The sequence below is a fragment of the Lipomyces tetrasporus genome, assembly GCF_029532465.1.
Source record: "Lipomyces tetrasporus strain NRRL Y-64009 chromosome Unknown POJ06scaffold_6, whole genome shotgun sequence".
Lineage (NCBI taxonomy): Eukaryota > Fungi > Ascomycota > Lipomycetes > Lipomycetales > Lipomycetaceae > Lipomyces > Lipomyces tetrasporus.
Genome location: NW_026611601.1, coordinates 10,549 through 33,241, shown reverse-complemented (window position 1 = coordinate 33,241; position 22,693 = coordinate 10,549). Strand labels below are relative to the sequence as shown.

General features: G+C 47.3%; 4 protein-coding genes across 4 annotated transcripts; 2 read left to right on the top strand and 2 right to left on the bottom strand.

Annotated features, from left to right (window-relative positions):
* Positions 1-157: 157 nt before the first annotated feature.
* POJ06DRAFT_112346 (general substrate transporter) lies at positions 158-2,479 on the bottom strand. Its single transcript, XM_056184089.1, has 3 exons — positions 2,344-2,479; positions 2,205-2,283; positions 158-2,147 (listed from the first exon to the last, which is right to left on the bottom strand). The coding sequence occupies exons 1-3, from the start codon at positions 2,381-2,383 to the stop codon at positions 584-586; spliced, it is 1,683 nt and encodes a 560-aa protein (XP_056042978.1). The 5' UTR covers positions 2,384-2,479; the 3' UTR covers positions 158-583.
* Positions 2,480-4,230: 1,751 nt separating this feature from the next.
* Positions 4,231-5,843, top strand: POJ06DRAFT_268413 (general substrate transporter; the record flags this gene model as incomplete). Its single annotated transcript, XM_056189310.1, has 2 exons — positions 4,231-4,475; positions 4,526-5,843. The coding sequence occupies 2 exons, from the start codon at positions 4,231-4,233 to the stop codon at positions 5,841-5,843; spliced, it is 1,563 nt and encodes a 520-aa protein (XP_056042977.1).
* A 661-nt stretch (positions 5,844-6,504) lies between these two features.
* On the bottom strand, positions 6,505-8,451 carry POJ06DRAFT_197946 (glycoside hydrolase superfamily; the record flags this gene model as incomplete). Its single annotated transcript, XM_056185089.1, has 5 exons — positions 6,505-7,009; positions 7,059-7,400; positions 7,456-7,873; positions 7,926-8,055; positions 8,110-8,451. The coding sequence occupies 5 exons, from the start codon at positions 8,449-8,451 to the stop codon at positions 6,505-6,507; spliced, it is 1,737 nt and encodes a 578-aa protein (XP_056042976.1).
* Positions 8,452-21,517: 13,066 nt separating this feature from the next.
* On the top strand, positions 21,518-21,844 carry POJ06DRAFT_198052 (uncharacterized protein; the record flags this gene model as incomplete). Its single annotated transcript, XM_056185091.1, has 1 exon — positions 21,518-21,844. A coding segment is annotated over one exon (327 nt), but the record flags the coding sequence as incomplete, so codon positions are not given.
* Positions 21,845-22,693: the final 849 nt, after the last annotated feature.

The following is a 22,693-nucleotide window of genomic DNA, read 5'->3' as shown; positions in this document are numbered from 1 at the left end:
AGGTTATCCCTTCACATTCTGGATGTGATTCGTGATGGAAAGTGTTGAGGAAGTACGGTAACTGTCAGGTTCGACCACTGGTACTAGAAGAGTTTGCCGGTGAGCAACTAGTCAGGTTTTAGAATATCAATTATTCGACGACGGAGGAAGAAGGCGGCGTTGCTTTCTCCCCTTCTTCCTTTCGTCGCGCACATACATGAACGCTAGTCATACATAACGAAAGTAAGGACAAACGCATAAAGAATGTCATCCTACGTAATCGTGATATAACGCATAAAGACTGTCATCACGTAGGTGTGAATACAACTATCATTTAATATTGCGGCTGCTGAAGCCGCATGCGGCGAGCGCCACAAGCCCCCTTCTTAGAATCCTGACAGTAACCCTCTCCATCGTCCTCATCCACTCACGGTCATTTCTCACATTGTCCATAGTCTCATTTCGAATAATATGTGTGGTTGCGTTACAAATAGCGCAACGATGACGCAGTGAGCCCTAGCTAAGGTTCATCATGTTGCCACTCACGCGATAAGTGCCTGTATCAATTGATGCCAACTTCTGTTAGCGTCTTTGATTTCAAACATTAAAGATGGGTTTCCTGTTGGACAGTAGCCGCCACAAACGGATCCACAGAAGTAGTTTTAAACTTTCTTGCGCTTACACGGCGCTGGAATAATACATCAAGCTCACTGTATGCCAATCCTTTAGACTCCGGCAGTCTGAAAAATATCCAGACGATCAATATCGCATTCGTTCCTGCGTAAAAGAACCCTGTTTTACCTTTCCAATTCCAGGCCGTTGGATTAAGCATATATGGAGTAATGACGCTATTTACAATGCTACCAACGTTGTAAACGTTTCGAGCAATCGCGATCGATTTCGCGCGAAGTCTTGTAGACGGAATTTCAGCAACAATAGAATAGCAAACAGGACCAACTGTGGAGTCATAGACAAAAGTGAAGACGAGCAGTAAAGATCCGATCGCCCAGCTGGCTGCCTTATTGACAAGAAACGCGGAGATCGAGCCGATGGCGATGAGGAGCACAAACATGATACACATGCCCCTAAGGTATAATGTGCGACGACCTGCAAAAGTCATAAGGGCCCATGAAAATATCGTTCCGATGGTTCCAATGCTACTCGCAATGAGAGTAAGGTTGAATGATTGAGTTGTCGGCAACCCCGCTTGTACATAAAAATAAGTCGAGTAACCTATAAGAGCAGTTCCACAAAAGGCTTGGGTAAACCACACGACAGACGCGATCTCAGTCCTTCGAAGATCGGTCCTTTTCAGACAGTCCAGAAAAGATGTACCTTCAGCAGCTTTAAGCTCAAGTTCGTTAGTGTAAAACATCATTGCGACTTTTTGTTCAGTGTTGGAGTCCGAACGGGCCCTTGTGACAAGTCGATCGATAGATTTGGCCGCATCTTCAGTTCGACCATGGCGGACCAGCCACCACGGAGATTCTGGGGCAAACCACACGCCGGTTATTAGGGGTATGGGCCAAAACCACTGGACGGCATAGCAGCCTCTGTAAGCCCATACGCCGTTCACTGAGAGCATAAGTCTGAGAACAACAGACGCTAGCAGTTGGCCTATTACCCAGCAGAGGTTGACATAAGACGTTAGATATGCACGAAGTGCAATCGGCGAAACTTCCGATGCGTAAGACGTTGTGATTGCCTGAAATATTCCCCAATTCACGCCGCAGGAAATGTAACCGAGCAGCAATATCCTGATATTAGGAGCAAAAAACTGAATGAAAATACATGCAGAAATGCCGACCAGCGCACCCATCATAGTTTTGCGGTAGCCAAAACTTTCAGTTGCAAAACCTCCCAGGAATAAGCCAAAAATCTCGCCTACTAGAGCGCCATTAGTCAATCCAGCCTGCCACGCAGCTGTAACCACGTGAGAGCCATCTGGCTGAGGTTTTCCGAACTTCTCAACGAACTGCGGCAACGCAAAGAACGATCCTAGTAACCAGGTATCAAAACCCACCATGATAATAGCCCCAGATATCAGAATTGACCATCCAACAGCTTTTGGGTGCGTCTTGATAGCCTGAGTCAGGGTCATCTGGTGCTCTCGCTCTGTCGCGGTCTTAGCCTGAATGAGTAGCTCGTCATTCATATCATTAATTCTTCTAAAACATGCTGAATTAGTCGACAATGCTATCCCACTAAAACAGTCCGTCACTTGCATATCACATGATTCTTCATTTGCCCGGTACCGGTTTTCTATGTGGCGTCGGATGCTGTCCCATATCTTAATGTGTTTCCCTGTCACATATTGTTAGAAGCCGCGAAAAGATTTGAGAGGCGAGTTCCTGAGCATTATACCTTCGGTGTCACACGATAATCGCAAGCGATTCCGCCACATCCTGGGCTATAGGCTCATTTTAGGAAATTGTGCAAGAAGTCGCGTAAGAAGACAATGCAAAGCTACAGCCGGACAAGGCGAAGATAGCGGATTAGGGTTGGTGCAGAAGGTAGGACGCAAATTTGGGCCCATATCGGTGTAACCTTAATAAATGTCACATGGTCGAAGCGTGCTAGCTTGAGTCGGGGAGTCTTAAACGGGCGCCAAAATTTCAGTTTCGAGTGAGAAATTGCAAGCTAGATCATCTAAGAAACCTCTAATGTTTTTAGCTTTCTCAGGATCTTCCACTCCAACACCGGTGCCGGGATTCACTGTGTAACCTTTGGCCTCCTGAATTTTGTTGTATATGGACTTTCCATACGCTTCCTTATTCATATGATCTTTATACGGACTCACGTCCGAAAAGAAAGCTTCCGCAATTTCTGGCATATCTTTAGTTTCTTTTGCCCCGTAGATTTCTCACCTTCATGAGGCCAGATCGACTGCCGATCAAAGTCGTGATCCCTTAGGTATTGCAAGAACTTGAATGTAAGAGCGAAATTATTGTCATTTCAAGAGACTGGAATGGACGTGGGGAACGTGGTATCCGTGTTGGAATTGGTGGCCATGTCGCGCTCACGATTTGGCAAAGTTTGGACTTCAGAAAAGAAATCAGAACGCGTCGAATTGGACGCGTCAGGACTGTGGTGTCAGGGGTGGGTTAGGTGTTTCATTGCCTAGAGTTGAACATCCACGTTGACTAGCGCGAATGGAGGGGGTTCACGAGAATTGCAGGGGGTTAGGTAAGTTTTAGTAGGGTTGGGGCTTAATTTAATAAACTCTAGACTGTTTGACAGTACGTGTAACTCCCTAATGAGCGGGCCGCACTATCTTTATACCGACCTCACAGTAACCCGGCCCTGCAAAAGTTAGATGCTTCACATATTTCAACTGACAACATCGATCCTCGTCGCCGCCGTAAGGCGCACAAAAAATCAAATACGGGCTGTTCCACATGTAAACAGCGGAGAATCAAGGTGACTATCCTTTTTGCAGTGTTCTTTTGCACTCCCTGCAGAAATAGGCTAGGTCAGACCCTGCGACAGAAGACCGTCTGCCTCGCCCGCAACACATACTACATTGTCAGCGTCATCTCCGGCGTGCTGGAGCCCTACTTTATGAATCCGACACAGTGGAATCCCAAGGGCTACACTGCCTTTATCTGGGGCGGACCCGCTTTGCTGACATTTATTGGGCTCACTTCCGGCTGCCAAAGACCAAGGGAAGGCTGTATGAGGATATTGACATACTTTTTGCAAAGAAGGTGTCGGCAAGAAAATTCAAGACTTATCAAGTTGATGTGTATGACGAGGAGCAGAAGCTGCGGCGGGCCATTGAAAATCATTTTCTTTAAAGACAGAGATTGATGTAGGAGTATCGATTTGAGAGCGCGCATGTATTGACAGTGCATAATCTATAGACCTGAGTGCGGAGGCAGCTAGAGCTGGCGGAGCCCCACATGTTCTTTGATATGTATAGGACTGAATGCCAGAATCGTGGAGGCAAAAAGCTACAAAGTTTGGACATGCCTCGCAGAATGCCAGCAGCATGATCTGGCCAAGAACCCAGCAGAGATTGCTGTAGGGAGGAGCGCGTTGAGTGTATTGTGTAATATATTATTAAGCCATGCACAGGGGATTTATTGACGCCGCTTTCTTATACTTGTCATGGATTAAGGTTTCCCTAATAAAATTCAGTGTTCGGTTTAGGGAAAGCATCTGATAGTTGCAGGGTAACTCGCACACCCTTTCGTCGTCACATCTGCACCCAACCAATTTCTGGCTCGCATGCGTCCCATCAGTCACGACATGGCGGCCACGGCCAATCGGCAATGGTATTTTCGGTTTGTCAATGTTTACACGATCTCGGCATTTTTGTCCCTCGGCGTCGCACTGATCGGGTTCGATATCTCGTCCATGTCGGGGGTGCTGGGAACCCACCAGTACCAGGACTTTTACGGCAATCCACTGGGAGCACGGCAGGGTGCCATCACGGGCGCAATGGCTGCGGGATCATTTGTTAGTGCACTGTTTGCTGGTAGTCTCGGTGACCAGTAAGTGTTCTGATGGTCGGCTGGGTTTGTAAAATGGCTGAGAGTGGCAGGTTTGGGCGCAAGATCACTATGCAGGCAGGTTTGCTTCTGTGGTGCATCGGCTCTGTGGTGCAATCTACGTCGAATGGCGTTGCGATGCTGGTTGCTGGACGCGTAATATCTGGTCTCTGCATCGGGCTGACGGCCTCGCTCATACCCACGTATCAGTCCGAAATCGCGCCCCACAAGATCCGTGGACGCATTGTCTCGTTTCAGTCATTGGCTGGGGCAATGGGAATTATGATCCAATATTTTATCCAGTACGGGTGTTCATTTATTAATTCGGAGGCCGCGTTCCGCGTACCATGGGCGATCCAGGCGGGACCGGCTGTTATCTTGTTTGTCGGCCTCTTCTGGTTCCCTCGCTCTCCACGGTGGCTCGCGAGCAAGGGCAGGTGGGAGGAGGTGTTAAGGGTCCTTGCACGCTTGCGCACGGCAAATAATGATGTCAACAACCCGTTTGTGCTAGCAGAATACAAGGAGATCGAGGACCGGGTCCGGCTCGACTTGTTGGAGGTACCGTCCAACTCAATCCGTGACCTGTTCTCGCCGAAGATGCGCAGGCGCGTTTTTCTCGGGATGGCAATCCAAATATGGAGTCAGCTGACCGGAATCAATATAATGATGTATTATATTGTGTACATCCTCGAGTCCGCAGGTATTAGAAACGTGTTACTCGCGTCGTCGGCCCAGTACATCATCAACGTCGTCATGACGATCCCCGCCATCATGTGGGTTGATAAGTGGGGTCGTCGGCCCACCCTCCTCGTTGGTGCTGTCTCGATGGCTTTCTGGCTCTTTCTCATCGGCGGCTTGCTCATGGCGTACGGTGAACCCAACCCCATCCCAAACCAGCCCACTACCTGGATAGTTGTCGACCATCCTGCCGTGAGCCGCGCCATTCTCGCCGGTTCCTGCCTCACTGTGGGCTCCTTCGCCATATCTTGGGGCCCTGTATCCTGGATATACCAAGCCGAAGTCGTCCCACTGCGCGTCCGCGCGAGATCTGTCGCTCTGTCGACCGCATCCAACTGGGCTTTCAATTTCGTCTTGGCCGTTTTCGTCCCGCTGCTGCTCCGCTCCATCAGTTGGGTCATGTTTTTCCTCTTTGGGTCGTTCAATATCGCGGCATTCATTCATGTCTGGGTTGCTGCACCAGAGACAAAGCAGCGCACACTAGAGGAAATGGATGAGATATTTGAGCATGGTGAGCAAAAGCCACTGTGGAAATCATTCACAGCCACGAGGCCCACGAATAAGTTCGACATGCTTGCGAAGGATATTGAAATGGGAAAATTGATTGTTCATCCACCAGTGAGTACCTTTTGATTCCTCGAGTATAAATTCATTGCGAACATCTTCGATAATAGCAATGATCAGGCTGAAGCATTTCCTCAGCAAACCAGCACTCTACAGCAGTCTTACCAATTGAATTACATCGGTTTCAGACATCATCGATCATCAATGGCGCGAACAAATATGGACGTGCGCTAGACTTGGCTACAAGACTAGAATTGATGTACTGGGCTGGATTGGACTTAGATGACAGATGATATTGACTTTCAGGATTTGCTTACAGGATAATCCGATGATTCATTCTTGTGCAGGTTAGCGGATTCATGTCGGCTAGGGTGCCTATTTAGCACAGGATTCTAACCCTACAATTGCAGATGACCTCTCTGACTTAGTGGAAATGTAACGATCTAAAACCATTACAGACTTCCAGCAACTCGTCCGAATGTTACATCAATACAGCGTTTAACGTTGCTCTACTCAACGTGGCATTAGAGGGTTGAAAGAACTCCCGTCGTTGCGTGGAGTGGATCAAGGTGCCCCTGCGACTGAATGGGAAACGTGAATCTGCTGAAGATGGAAATCATATTCATGGAATTCGTCCATTGCGCATACATGCTTGTAAAAATTTTTGGTAGTTATCATCATCACGAGATTCCATCCATTCTCAACACATACTTTGGATGCCCAAACCTTCTCAATTACTTAGAATATACAGAAATGCCTCATAAGGACGCACCACCATCTCCTTCTGTAGACCTGTTACGTCCCCATAATTAGACAATACAATTTTCCCCGGCCTCAATAGCTCCTGAGGAAGAGTCCATGTCACCACTGAGTCACTGAACGAAGTTACGACCAGAGCTGCCTCGCATCCAAATACTCGCCGATATGCACAGATTGTCTCATTTGTCGGATCTACCAATTCGAACTTGCCGTAGACTAGCACATCCTTGTACGTCCGTCGCAGATCGAAAATTGAACGCCAGTAGCAGAACACGCTCGAGGGATCAACAACCTGCACCGCAGCATTCCATTCCTTGTAGTCTTCATTTACATCCATCCAAGGCTGTATAGAGCTAAAGCCTGCGAAGTCACTAGAGTCCCATTGGAACGGAAGGCGCGCATGATCACGAGCCTTTTTTTGAATCTCCTCCATTGCAGTGTCCAAGGTTTCCTGGGATACCTTGTCATGGAGTAGCCTTTATAATAATCAGCCACCACAGAAAACACAGATGCTTGAGGACTCACTGTTTGTAGTAATTAATCGTCTCCAAGTCTTTGTACTTTTCAATTGGCCAAGATTTCGGCATGTTAGTCAGACCAAGCTCTTCCCCCTGGTACAAAAACAAAGTCCCACTTTGAAGTCCAATGAATGTAGCCAGCATCTTCGCACCTATTTTTCGCAACTCATGCGTATTAGAGAGAAACCTCGACACTGAACGGCCCCAGTCATGGTTTTCCAGAAACAACGCGTTCCAGCCGTCGTTTTCCTGCATGAATACCTGCCATTTGTTGGCAATGTCTTTGAATTCCCGAGGAGTCCACTTCTTCGGGGAGTACTTATGGAAAGGACCCCTGTCTATATCGATACTATTAAATATCAATATAACGCACCAAAGTGTGTTTTGCAAAGGTATTATCTCACAGCTCAAATTGGAAGACCATATTCAATTCATTCCTGTCGAAGCTCACAATTTTTATAATCTCAGTGGGGTCATATAGATAAGCCATTTCACCAACACTGAAAGCATTATATTCCTTCAAAATTTTGCCAACTTCGGCTACATAATCGTGTAGACGGGGCCCCATGGAGTAATACATTGCAGCATGTTGATATTTCGACGAAGGTACAGTAATAGGAGCATCTGGGAAAGCGGGATCTTTGCTAATGAAATTGATCGCATCCATTCTGAAACCATCGACGCCTTTGATTATCCAGAAACGCATGATGTCATAAATCTCTTGACGGACCTTAGGATTTTCCCAATTCAAATCCGGTTGTTCCGTCGCAAATAGATGGAAATAAAATTCGTCACTCTTTTCATCGTATTTCCACACACTTCCTGTATGCTATCGTCAAATGCTTGGAGAGGATTGTAACATACAATGGCTAACCTGAAAATAAAGAGAGCCAGTTGTTTGGTGGAAGTTTTTCTCCGTTTTCACCAATCTTCGGCTTCTTCCAGATATAATAATCTCGGTATGGACTGTCTTTCGAAGCGAGAGCAGATTTAAACCATTCGTGCTGCAATGCGACAGATTAGCGATCGCTGACTAATTCAACTAAGGAAAAACTCACCTGATCAGACGTGTGATTGGCAACCATATCCATGACCAGCTTCATTCCTCTGGAATGGAGTCCCTCGAGCAAGTGTTCAACATCCTTCATGGTTCCATACTGCTCGTCGATATCCCTGTAGTCAGAGACATCATAGCCCATGTCAACTTTAGGAGACTTGTAACATGGACATATCCACACTAGATCCACGCCGAGGTCCTTGATGTAGTCCAACTTTGAAACGATCCCGGGAATATCGCCGATACCGTCGCCGTTTGAATCCTTGAAAGATGCTGGATAGATATGGTATATGCTGGCCTCTTTCCACCATATACGGTGGACATTGTCCGTCCAGTGAACCATTACGATTGTGAGCGAAAATGACGGTGGAGATGTGGGACACTACAACAGCCGGATTGCACACGGTTCGATGACGTCACTACAGACATTCAGGGAGAGTATCATACAATTGCAGAGATGCGCGTCATTGCTCGGAGATCCCCCTAACCCTGAACTTTGTCTGACGATAGTGACATCAGAGTATGGAAGCTCGAAAGAGCTGAGGATTGGGTGCCGTGGAAGAAGCCGATGACCCATTTGCAGGGTAAAAGCTTTTACAAGTTCCTCGAGGTGCAGTCCCACCAAGGAAGGAAAGAACCCTTGGTATGAGAACGAGAAGTGGGGCCCACTGGACCCAAGATACTTTCCTCACGAGGAAGGGGAATTTGTGTCAGAATCCTACGATGAGGAAAGATGTAATGGACCCGATGAGCATCAGCCGCTTCGCGTGAGCCGCAGTGTCGTAACCGCTGCGCTTCACCAGGCGCGTTTGCTGCTATATTTGGTTTTGTTTGTTCTATGTTTAGTTTTGGTCTTGTTTCTATGTTTAGTTTTGGTCTTGCTCCTATGTTTAGTTTTGTTCTATATTTAGTTTGTCTATTTTTAGTTCTGGTCGAGTATATAAGTGTTGAAATATCAACTATATACTCAATAGGGTAATATAGGTGCACATAAGGAGAGTAACACTCTGCAGTGACTAAAGAATAACTTGATGTTTGAGGATGGCGGGGATGGAGGACAGGACCGTAGAGGCGGAGTCCAGGAACTCCATATTAAGGTTGTACTTAGTGTCGATATTGGCACACTAACAGATGTTCGTAGGGAGGGTCTAAGAAAACTCGCTAACAAAATAGCTGTACTGCTGGAATCAATAACTAAGACTGACTCGACAGCGCATACATCGACGTCAGGTGCCTTTCGCACCCTTCCTCTTTTACTTCTTGATAGGTGTCTATAGAACTCCGATTTAGTGAGTATCACTAACCCTGCAGTGGTCACTTAGGTCGAATAACCTTAGTGAGGTCGACTAAAACGCCTAGTGACGTGGTCACTAACTAAACTAGTCTTTGTGAACTAGAATAAAATGTCTGGCTTCACTGAGTCTGGTGTACCACTCACTACGAGAGATGAGTATGCCTGCTCAGTCCAAGGTAGACAAACGGCTGTTCTGACAGGTAAGAGGCAAAGCCTACTAGTTCGCTGAATTTATTTGGATTAGTTATCCACAATAAATTTAGAGAGTGTCCCGGAACGACTACCGTCTCTTTATCCCGGTGACCTAAGTACGTAGAGGTTCTCACAGAGTGTAGTCACCTGTCGGTACGCAAATTTCCAAGCTAAGGAAATTAGGTGATGTCCGGTTGGGAGTTTAGACTTAGTCACTAATAGATAATTGGTTGTCACTAATGCTCTTAGAGCTAACTAATGACTACTATATGGAAGATTGATTTTGTTCAATGGTCTCCCATAAGGGGGACAACTGGTAGGTGTAGACACCCTCCCAATCGCCACTACACAAAAGGATTATTTTGTGCCCAAATGGTACCCGTGCATTGCATACATTATAACGACGTATATAGTCGTTTGTTAGGCACCTGAGAACCCGAAAATGAGTGTCAGCCACCTGCCTCAGTGAAAACTCGGCCGTCGTCGATGCAACTAGCTAACATGACGTAGGGTCACATGACCCACGCCATTTAGCTGGCACCACGACACCCTCAATTTTCAACATAACTCGGTACTGCAAAGACAGATCTGACGATCGAAGCTTTGCTGATGGCATGTGGCTAAACCTTGAACGTCGTGTGGGAAAGCACGAGTTGGGTATTTGCAGCCTATTGAACATTGACTCTGAACCACACTTGAGCCGCACCATCGTAAGAAAGGCCACGGCCTCACAAACAATGACCGAGACAATTCTGCAGAACGATGGGATAATACAGTTACCAGTCCGGTCTCATGATAATGTGCTTTTGGACATGAGACTTTATTTCTTTTTGACTGACGTCAGAAAGAGTCTGATGATTGATCATCGTTACCTGATACATTGCTTGGTAACATCACCTGCTGATGTAATTGAAAATCATTACTAGTTAAAGATCAGCAGTTACGACATGGATTGTCAAATGATCAATCATCGGTGACGTCCAGATTTGGGTCACAGAAAGCCTATTTTTCTGAAGTGCAAATTCTTGTATATTTAAAGACCTCTTAATTCCCTTGGGACCGGATGATCAATTAGATCAACGGATCACCACAAACCCCTCATTGTTGTTCACAACTTCCACTCGCTCATAAAACTTTCAAACATCGCAAAAGGTTATGAGCCCTGAGGGTTCTCTACAACAATGAATACGTCTACCGAAACGAATATTGCTTCAACAGCCAAGTCAACTTATTATGGCGACTTTGCAAAGCTACGTGGAGAGGACAACTACTTGTCTTGGAAACAAGACGTCCACATACATTTGCGAACCCTCCGCCTAGCTGAAGCGCTGAACTATGAAAAGTCGGTCGGCGAATTGTCACCTGACGAGAAACTTAAGAATGAGAATGCTGTTGCAGCGCTATTGGTGAACATGGACAATACATATAAGAGGGTGTTCTTCAAATATGCAAAAGCGAGAGATATCTGGCAATATCTAGAGCACCAGTTCTCCTTGATATGGGCGGCAGATAAACCACAGTTAATGTGCAAGTTTTATACTGCTAAGATGAAGGAAAAAGAGACACTCGAAAAACATTTTTATTACATGCTGCACCTTAGGGACCAACTAAAGGTAGCCAAGGTTGACATCGATACAGCCATGTTCATGGCAGCATTTGCTCGTTCTCTCACACCGTTTTACAGTGATGCGTTACCTGCGCTGGTAACAGCAAAAGACATGACTATTGAAAACATGTTTTCTACCTTAACTCATTTCAGATTGCAGAGAGAGACTCTGTCTAAGAGTTTGGTCAACTCCGCTTATACAGCGTCCGGGGATAACACTAAAAGATCAGTCACTCGTTTTGCTGGACAAAAGCAAAAGGAAAATAAATTCAACAGAATGAAAAAATTCAACAATAAATCAACAAATCCAGTGACATGCAGTCATTGTGGAATGAAGTGGCACGAAGAGAAAGATTGTCGAATCAAAAAGTTTCAGCTCAGAAAACTTCAACAACGAAACTCAGTCAATACTGCGATGCTTAAGTTGTTTGGAACCAATGACCAAACACTTGCGTCAGGAGAAAATGAGATGCCATCCGTCTTTACAGATCATGCTCAGTCAGACACTGACGAGCTTCCGAATACAAATGCGGACAATCAGGATATCGCCTCGGCTTATTATTCTTCCTTCGGAGGGTCCAGTTCGGACTCCTGGATGCTTGACACCGGCGCGACACAACACATGTGCAATGATATTACATCTTTTCGGTCGTTCACAAGATGGTCTGCGCACGTGAACTTTGGCGGCGAGGATACCAGAGGAAGTGTTATTGGATCTGGCGAAGTTCTTCTTCGCTTGCACGCTATCGATAATCATCCTCCTAAGTTGCTTCTCCTCCGCAACGTCTTATGCATTCCCACGCTTCGACAGAATCTGATCGCGACTTATTCTCTTGGCGAAGATGGCATCGATGTGGGTATTCACAAAAATAGGTTTCGCTTATTTCGTCATAAGGAATGTATAGGCGAATGTTTCGTCCGCAATCGACTAATGTATCTATCATGTCGCGTTCATCGATAAGCCACCCTTGCTAGCTATATCAAGAGATCGGATATTAATTTGTGGCATGCTAGACTCGGTCATCTTGGCGAACAGAATATCAACAAGATGCGTACTCAACAAATGACAACAGATTTGCAGTTTCCGATTAAAGAATTGTCATTTTGTGATGCATGTCAGCAAGGCAAAGCACATGCTCAGCCGTTCACAAGTCGTGTGTCACGTTGCGACGGTCCACTTGATCGTGTTCACAGCGATGTTTGCCCTCTTCCAGTCCAATCCTTAGAAGGCTTCAAATACTTTGTGACGTTCATTGACGATGCCACCTCAATGTGCTTTGTCTACCTCCTTAAGCACAAGTCAGAGGTATTTGCACAATTCAAGATCTTTGTGGCCATGACAGAAAGGCAAACTGGCAGAAAACTTAAAGAACTGCAAAGCGACAACGGCGGCGAGTATGAAAAAGAAGAATTCGTCACATATTGCCGGAGCAATGGACTGCACCTGCGACGTTCTCTTCCGTACATTCATCAGCAGAACGGATTGGCTGAGCGAATGAATCGAACGTTATGCGACAAGGAACGGAGCATGCGAGCACACGCAGGCATGCCTCCTATATTTTGGAGTGTAGCCGTGTTGCTTGCGACACATCTGCACAACATTAGTCCAACTGCAACCACGGGCTCTAAGACGCCATTCGAATTGTGGTTTAATCGAAAACCGTGTGTGGCTAAATTGCGTGTCTTTGGTTGTGTCGCTCATTATCTTGTCACTGACAGAAACAAACTACAGAAGAAGGCGGCACCAGCCATTTTTGTTGGATTTCCACCTGATCAAGCCGGATATCGTCTCTATGATCTCAAGACAAGATCCTTTCTTGTTTCGCGCAATGTCGTGTTCGACGAGGGACGGTTCTATAAAGATCTGCTTGAACCTTCACTTCACAAATCTCAAGTCAAGCCTTCTTGCTCTGACAATCCTACAGAGGAGTCAATGGGGCCACTCACACGGTCCAAGAGCCGTGCCTTGGAATCTGGATCAGATGTGGTGCAATACCAGGAGGTATCCAGACCCACACCAATACCGTCCAACTTTCGCATTGTCGTTCCAATCTTCAGACAACCGGAGCGCGTTTTAGACGCATGCAATGCGGTAGATCTTGTTATGTCTGATCCGCAGACCGTGAAACAGGCACTCACTCGGGCCGATGCTCGACAGTGGATGTCCGCGTGCCGAGAAGAACTGGATTCCTTGGAACAACATAAAACTTGGATTCTGGTACGCGAGCAAGATCTGCCTGCAGATACAAAGCCAATTGGCTGTCGCTGGGTATTCAGAATCAAGAGAAAGGCCGACGGATCTTTGGATCGATATAAGGCACGCCTTGTGGCTCAAGGTTTCGCGCAACGTCCAGGCTTCGATTATGACGAGACGTTCGCTCCTGTCGCTCGCGCCAGCTCTATTAGACTTATCCTTGCCGTCGCAGCCCAACGACGAATGTTTATCCACCAGATGGATGTCAAGACTGCCTTTCTCAACGGAACACTTAATGAAGTGATATACATGCGACAACCCCCTGGGTTTGAGGCCCAGAAAGGATACGTTTGCAAGCTGAATCGAAGCCTCTATGGGCTTAAACAGGCACCTCGCTGTTGGAATAACACCTTGACTGCTGTCTTGCGCGAGGAAGGCTTTAGCCGTCTCCAGTCGGACTGGTGTGTCTTTATCAGGCAGCCTGCAACTAAAGATATGGTCATCCTAATAGTTTATGTTGACGATCTAATTGTTGCTGCCGACCGGGGACCAACGCTCGATCAAGTCAAATCCAGCTTGCGACGACGTTTCCAAATGACGGATATGGGTGAATTGAACTACTATTTAGGTATCGAAGTCGGATACAATCGTTCAACAGGGACGCTGTTCTTGTCACAAACAGGATACATACAGAACATGCTCAACCGCTATGGCATGACGACGGCCAATCCTATCAGTACTCCACTGGATCCCACTCATAAGCTAAGCATGGACCAATGCCCTAAAGATCAAGCTGAGATTGATTTAATGAAGAAGATTCCCTACAGCAACGCCGTCGGTAGCTTAATATATGCTGCCACTCATACTCGCTCTGACATTGCCACAGCCGTGGGCGTCGTCAGCAGGTATATGCAAAACCCAGGATGGGCACATTGGGTTGCCGTCAAGAGAATCTTCCGTTATCTACGTCACACACTAAGCTACGGCCAGGTATACCAACGTGACAGCTCTCTGCTGGGCTCTAGCATGCAGCTTCATGGTTATAGCGATTCAGACTGGGCAGGCTGTGCGGATATCAAACGGTCAACGCTCGGATACGCCTTCCTACTTCCCACTGGACTCGTTAGCTGGAAGTCGGCACGACAACGATCTGTCTCCCGGTCCACTGCTGAGGCAGAATACGTGGCTTTAAGCAATGCAGCTCAGGAGGGAATATATCTTCGTAAGTTTATGACTGAACTTGGTTACAAGCAGTCTGAGCCTACAGAGATCTTCGAAGACAATCAGAGCTGCATCGCCATGGTAAACAATCCTGTTCATCACGAACAGGTGAAACATATTGACATAGCATATAACTTTACCAGGGAGCATGTTCAACAGCAAGAACTCAAGATTACATATTGTCCCACAAAAGAAATGGCTGCAGACATTTTTACGAAAGGTCTAGCCTATCCGACATTCGAATACCTAAGAAATATTCTGCACGTCAACATCAAGCCATTACGGCTGGACGATAAAAAGCAGAATAAGGGGTTATAAATTGCTTTGTGATAATGACTAATGTCTATCACTGTTGAAAAAACAACTGTATCCTCTTCTTAGATAGTAAAGTGTATGCTCTGTAGTTTGCATCAAGGCAACGGCAGATCACTCTAGTGATCTCTACGTCATGATACTTGACACTAGTGATAGTGAGCTGACGGCTGGATATCACTATGTGAGTGCGGGCACAGGATATAGTCGTGTGATTAGAGCCGTATCGACTATCCTTATTTGAGTTTAGTGTACCCCTGACTCAGGTACACATTTACCGCACCATCGTTCCTCAGGCGACGGCCTGTACACGATGATCAAGATGATTCGCTAGAGACCACCAGCACAGTGATGCCGTGCGGGGCCATGGGGACGGAATATGATATATGATGCATATCACATTCTGCAATAGAGCCGTAGGCTAGTAGATCCCTACTCTAGAGAGAGTAGTCAATGACTGTATTTTCTTACGTACTATTATATTCACTAGTACATGCAAATCTTTACTTCTTAAAGATTAGCTACAGAAAAATACTGTCATTCAGAAGAGAGGGGTATCAGGTCTTGAACATGTACATAAATAGTCCTAGTCAATCCCTCTTGGAGACGCAACTAAGGTGAACAACTGTAACAACCCCCCTCTTCCCCGGAGTAGATTGACATATCACTGGTGATGGATATATCACTGGGTGATTGGGATGTCAAGTGAGATTGATATATCACAGGGGAATGGACATATCACAGAGTGATATTGTGTGATGTAAACTATAGTTTGTATTATCGACATCACATAGGAGATTCCGGAATCACCCGGTCTCTCAAATGTCGATCTATAAGAAGGTGCCTCTGATCTTCAAGGAGGAGGCAGACTTCAGTCGAATAGACATTCCCCCCCCCCAACTTGCATACTTCTTCTAGCTACGCTATAGTGATCCCTCCCTGAACCCTTTTAGTGCAACCGCACGTTACAACTTCTGAAGTCTCTTTTATCTCAGGACTGATCACTATGGCCAGACGGAGTACCAGGTCGGTTGGCAGGAATGTCATTGTTCGGGACGCAAGTCCTATCTCAGAAAACATCAACGGTGATGGCATTGATGTTCTAGCGCCCATGAGTCTCAACAAGATGCAGCAGCTCATCGAAGAAGAAGCGCTTTCGGTCGAACAACTTCAGACTCTTAGTGATAGAATCAGAGAGGCAACGAAGGCTCGCGAAGGAACCTTACGCCGAAGCCGACATGAGTCAGACAGTGATGACGATGACGACAGGCCCCGGAAGCGACGGGCTGACCATGATCTGAAATACACCAATATCAAAGAACTCAAATTGGGAGCTACACTGAAGCAGTGGACAAATTGGAAGTTGGAGATCAATCGGGCATTCGATGGAGCGCCGTACAAGTATGATAACGACCGCACGAAGGTGATCAAGGCGTTGATGCACCTTGGTGAAGATTGCAAGACTTTGTGGAATAACCACATACGCCGGCATCCTGATGATGAATATGCCTGGAAGACATTCATCGCTTGGATTGAGAAAACAGTTCGGGACCATGGTAACTTTGAGCTGAACACTTATGGAGAGTGGACCAAGGCGCGACAGCGTTTTGATCAGACTCCCTGGTCGTTTGACGCCTATTTGGCCAGTTTGGAAGTCGAGTTGGAGCCCACGACTGAAAGAACAAGGGCCATGGACTTTCTAAGCAAGCTACAGCCACATCTACAGAGAGTTATTGAGTTGAGTGGGGTAAATCCTCTGCCGCAGACGCGACAAGAGATGGTTGCCCTTGCCACTCGGATGTGGGAAGGCTTGAAAAGGCAAGGGAAGACAAGAGGTCGAGATTTATTGGACGAGAAGACAACTTTGCATCAGAGCAATTCGTTGTCGTTCAATCGTGGCAAGAGGGTTCAGGAGAAGGACCAACCCTCTGATCAGAAAAAAGAAAAGAACAAGCCACAAAGACTTGATGCTAAGTCATACCCGAAGGAGTTTGCATCAGGGCAGAATAACAAAGGTGAGAAGATATGCTATCGTTGTGGTAGCAGCAAGCATCTTTCCTACGATCATGGAAAAGAAGAAAAGGACCTCCATGACAAAAAGGCAGTTATGCCAAAGAAAGAGACGCCAACCATCAAGACAATCAGAGCAAGTAGACGCAAGAAAGGCCACGATAGAATGGCTGAGCGGGCATGGGAATTTACCGATTCGGAAAACGAGTAGGGCTCTCTCCTTGCCCTAGAGAAGAGCCCGAGATGCGCATTGGACGATACTTGCGTACAAGGGGCAGATTTATCAGCAGCGCAGGGGCAGAAGACATTGACATTGCCCTCGACACCTGTGCTGAAGTGGATGTTGTTGGAATTGATTTTGCCAAACGACATGGCTTGAGGCCCTATATCAAGAAATACCCTCAACTTCTAGAGGGAGCGGGAACTTTAAGGCCAAGGACCTGTGGGGCGTTCTGGGTTTCCTGGGAGATGACCGATTATCAGGGAATTGTTCGCTCCTACACAAGACCGTTCTTAGCAGTTGAGAAAGCGTCGAGTGATGCTCCATTATTGCTTGGAGAACGCACTTTAGCGGAGATTGGGATTACAGTCTCGTTGAGAACTGAAGAGAAGGGCGGAAATAAGTGGCGATATGACCTGAACATCAGCGGCAAGTCCTTCATTAAGGCTGAGTCTTCGAAGCGATTTCAGAAGAGGCTGAGAAGTAGCCCGAAGGTGTATGCCCTTGTTGCTCAAAATGTTCCTGACGAGAATGAGAGTGACAACAAGAGCCAGGGCAACCTTCCGGAGCAACTGACTAGTTATGGAGACGTCTTCTCAGCGCACAATGCTGCCACATTGGCACCGAATCGCGAAGGAGTCGACTTAGCCATCGAGTTACAGGACGGCAAGGAGCCTCCATTTGGACCGCTCTATCCGCTGTCACGGACAGAGCTAGAGGCTCTACGTCAATATCTGGAAGAGAATCTTGAGAAGGGATTTATTCGGCCCTCAAAGAGCCCTGCCGGGTCTCCAATTCTGTTTGTACCAAAAAAGGATGGCACCCTGAGACTCTGTGTGGACTACAGAGGATTGAATAGTGTCACGGCCAAGAACAGATATCCTTTACCTTTGATTGGAGAGATCTTGGACAGAGTAAACGGTGCTACCATATTCAGCAAGATCGATTTGAAGGATGCGTACTATCGCATCAGAATCAAGCCCGGAGACGAATGGAAGACTGCGTTCCGCACGCGATACGGTCATTTCGAATATTTGGTGATGCCGTTTGGGCTGACCAATGCACCCGCGGCATTTCAGGCCTACATCAACCATACCTTGCGGGGACTGGTGGATGATTTCTGTATAGTGTATCTCGACGATATTCTAGTTTTCTCCCGATCTGAGCAAGAGCATACAGAGCACCTCCGCCAGGTCTGTGAAAGACTGCGGCAGGCTGAGCTATATGCCAAACCCTCAAAGTGCCAGTTCTACCAAAAGGAAATGGAATTTCTCGGCTTCATCATTAATCCAGAAGGAGTCAAGATGGACCCTAGCCGGGTCAAAACCATTTCAGAATGGAAGAAGAACCCTCCTGAGTCATTTAGGGATGTACAAGTGCTATTAGGGTTTTGCAATTTTTATAGGCGATTCATCCAGGGATATTCCAGCCTTGCTCGACCTCTTACGAGCCTGATGAAGGGCAGTAAGAATGGCAAGAAGACAGGAGATTTTAAGAAGGAATGGGGCCAGGCACAGAAAAAGGCATTCATTCAATTGCTTAGTGCGTTCGAGGAAGCACCTTTGCTACGGCACTTTGACCCAGATCGGCCAATTCGAATGGAGACAGATGCGTCAAAATTCGGCTTGGGAGCGATCTTGTCACAGTTGTTTGAAGGGCGCTGGCACCCTATCGCTTTCTATTCCAAACAATTCAAGGGCCCTGAATTGAATTACGGGACCCCTGATCAAGAAATGATGGCTATTGTCGAAGCTTTCAAGCATTGGCGACATTATTTGGAAGGCAGTGCGTACCCTATTGAGGTGTTAACTGACCATCATAACCTACAGGGTTTCATGAAACAACCAAGACTTAATGGCAGGCAAGCACGATGGTGCTATTACCTGACGCCATATGACTTTGTGATTAAATGGCGATCAGGATTGACGAACCCCGCTGATGCGCCGTCACGAACTATGATGTCCAGGCGGAACGAAGTTCTCCAGGATCCATCTTCAGAATTGTTAGCTACGCTGGAGGCGAAGATTGCCCGCGTACAACAGATTATCATTCCACATCGCTTGAGGGTGCTGCGGTCCCAAGATGAGGAATTGGATAATAGGGTGCTACGGCCCCGAGATGAAGAACAAAGAAGTCCTCTAGAGGAGGCACCCCTAGAAGCTGGGGTAGAGGCTAATCCCCTCTTGAGAAGTCCTCTGGATGAGGCACCCCTAGAAAATGGGGTAGAGGCTGATCACCTCTTGAGACTGGTCAAGTTGCAATACCTGACCAGGAGACGGGCAAGGGCTGCGGTCCAAGCCGAGACACCAACGCAGATGCCTAGTATAGGGCTGCGAGAGTTGGTGGCCGCTGCACAGAAAGAGGATCCTTTCTGCCAGCGAGTGGTTAAAGATCTCAGGAGAGATCCTTTAACTAGACAGTCATTCCAATGTGAGAGCGACGGAGTGTTGCTCTACAAAGGGAAGAGACTGGTGGTCCCTAATCAACGAAGTCTTGTGCACGAGCTTCTGCGATTACACCATGACGCAGAGATCGCTGGACACTGGGGTGTTCAAAAGACCTTGGAATTGCTGCAGCGCAAGTTCAAATGGGAGGGCATGAGGCAAGACGTGGAGGAGTACGTTCAAACGTGTCCTGTCTGCCAGGGAAATGCCGCTCCTAGACACAAGCCATATGGCGAGCTGCAACCTTTACCACCACCGAGCAGGCCGTGGAAGGAGATTTCGATCGACCTGATTACTCAGCTGCCAGTTTCCATGCGGGGAACTGAAGACTATAATGCGATCTTGACGATCGTAGACAGGTATACGAAGATGGCTATATTTCTTCCAATCAGAGATGACATTGCTGCACCGGAGTTGGCTGAGCTCATACACACAGAAGTGGAGCTTAAGTTTGGACCTCCAGCTGGTATTGTAACTGATCGCGACTCAAGAATTACGAGTAAATTTTGGGCAGAAATTTGCTACCATTCATTGGTCAAGCGCAGATTATCTACAGCTTTCCATCCCCAGACGGATGGCCAAACAGAAATTCTCAACAGGATCGTTGAAACTTACCTTCGAGCGTTCACGAATCTTGAGCAGATTGATTGGGCCAAGCTATTGCCAACAGCTGCTTTTGCATATAACAATAGTCTGAATCACACACTCCGGATGTCGCCTTTCCGAGCTATGTACGGTTATGATCCCGAATTCTATGTCGACGTCGCGGACGACGTCCCCGAGGGGGAGATACCCGCAGCCAAAGACAGAATCAAAAAGCTACACGAACTTCGAAGAACACTGCGAGATCAATTCATCAAAGCACAGCAAAGACAAATCAAGTACTACAATCAGAGACACACACCAATTGAGTTCAAAAGAGGTAGTCTTGTGAAGCTGTCAACTCGCAATCTGAAGCTGAAGAATAAAAAGCTTCAGCCGAGATTTATTGGGCCTTTCAGAGTGACTGAAGTCATTGGAACACAAGCTTACAGACTGTCACTGCCTGAGCAGTATTCCAGACTCCATGATGTGTTTCCGGTTCAGTTAATAGAGAGGTACCATTCGAGAGATGACAATGATGAAATGCCAATACCTGAGCTTGAAGAAGACCCTGATCAGTACGAAGTTGAAGAGGTCAAAGACAAGCGGGCTATCAAGGGCAAGGCTCATTATTTGGTGAAGTGGACAGGTTGGCCTTCAGAGTACAACCAATGGGTTGCTGAAGAGGATATGGCCAATGCCCACCGTGTTATTCGCAGTTTTGAGAGATCCCGCCGAGGCAAGAGGCGGAAGGAAGAGGTGGATAGGGGGAATACGAAGGGGTGAGTACGAGAGACATTGTAGTGGTTTTCCGAAAGAATAGCTATAGCTACGTCGGTTTTCCCACTACATGGACGACTTAGTCCAGCGAATGCGTGTTTCATGAACTCAGGCTTGCTGTAATGGACAGTGCCGCGCTTGCGGTGTGCGGCGTGCGGCGTGCGGGGGAGCGGCGAGGGAGATCGTGTTGGGGGGTTGGGTTGTTGGTTGGTGCCCCTCGTCGGGTGGTGTGTTCTTTGTTGGTCTCTTGCTTGTACGTTGTTGTCTTGGTTTTGTTGGTCTCTTGCTTGCGTTGCGCGTTTGTTGTCCTTGGGTTTGCGTGCTTTTGCGTGTGTTCTACGTGTACATAGGTTAGTAGACGCCTGACAGAGCATAAAAGGAGGGGTTTGTCCTCGCTGTCAGGTCAAGCACGAAGTCTTGTATTCTTGTAATAAATTTGTTTATTCAAGTTTGCCTTCTAGTCCAGTCTGTCTCTCCTCGAGTCCGTGCTCTCGAGTCATCCCGTTACACTACTTCGTGCTTCCACCTGTCGAGTCAAGTCTTGTCTATCAGTCATGTCGGGATCATCTTCTTATGTCAAGCAGGCCAAGGCTGCTGACCCAGAGTTTTTTCATGGAAATCGGCGCAAGCTCCGCGAGTTCTGCGCGCAGCTCACTATCAAGTTTGTGACCAATCCCGAGTTGTTTCCATCGGAGACATCGAAAATTGGGTATGCTGCGTCCTATCTCCGTGGGCATGCATTCTCCCTCTACGCTTCTATGATTCATGACGGTGAGATGCCGTTCAAGCTTTTCTCGGATTTTCAGAAGTTCTTGGAATATTCCTTCGGTGATCCGGACTCCCGCACGACAGCGGAACACGAACTACACAACCTGCGTCAGGGGAACAGGCCTTGCACGCAGTACTTCGCCGACTTCACACGTATCATGGCCACGTTAAACTTCGATGAGGCATCCAAGATCTACCAATTTCGCAACGGACTTCGGGACGAGGTCCGCGATCTTCTCATTGGCCGCGACGTTCCGTCCGATTACAACGAATTCGTCCATCTCTGTATCGCGTTGGATAACGCCTGGTTGGCTCGTCAGCAGGAGAAGTCTTACTACTCTCGCAGCGTCTCTCAAAAGCCTTCCCGACCGATGTTCCGCCAGCAACAGCCTCATGATGCTTCGCCTCAAGCTCCGCATCGCCTGAACTCAGTTCCTGGGCCATCTGTCCAGTCTCCGTCTTCGTCTTCGTCTTCGTCGAGCGTTGGGTATACGCCCATGGATCTCGATGCCGTTCAAGTCCAGAATGGGCATTTGACTCAGGCCGAAAAGAATCGCCGACGTCAACAAGGTCTCTGCCTATACTGTGGTAATCCAGGTCACTTCGCGAACAGCTGCCCCACCAAGAAGAACCCGCATACGTACCAGCCTGCCTCATTCGCGCACTCTGCTGAGATATCCGTTGAACCTCCGCCTGACTCCACACCTGTCTTCTATTCCCTGCACTCGGGAAACGAGAATGCTCGGTAGTAGGCGGCATACCTCCGAGCGAAGCCACACTGGCCGCAACCTCAACGTCGTCAATTGACGCCAGCGTTAACCTTGTCAATTCGTCGACCAACAACGACCCACGCCTTGTTCTTGCATCTACAGTTCAGACTGATTCGGACATTGAGTTTCAGGCACAAGTTCTTTTGGATTCCGGATCTGCGGCTAACTTTATTGACGCCGAACTGGTACGCA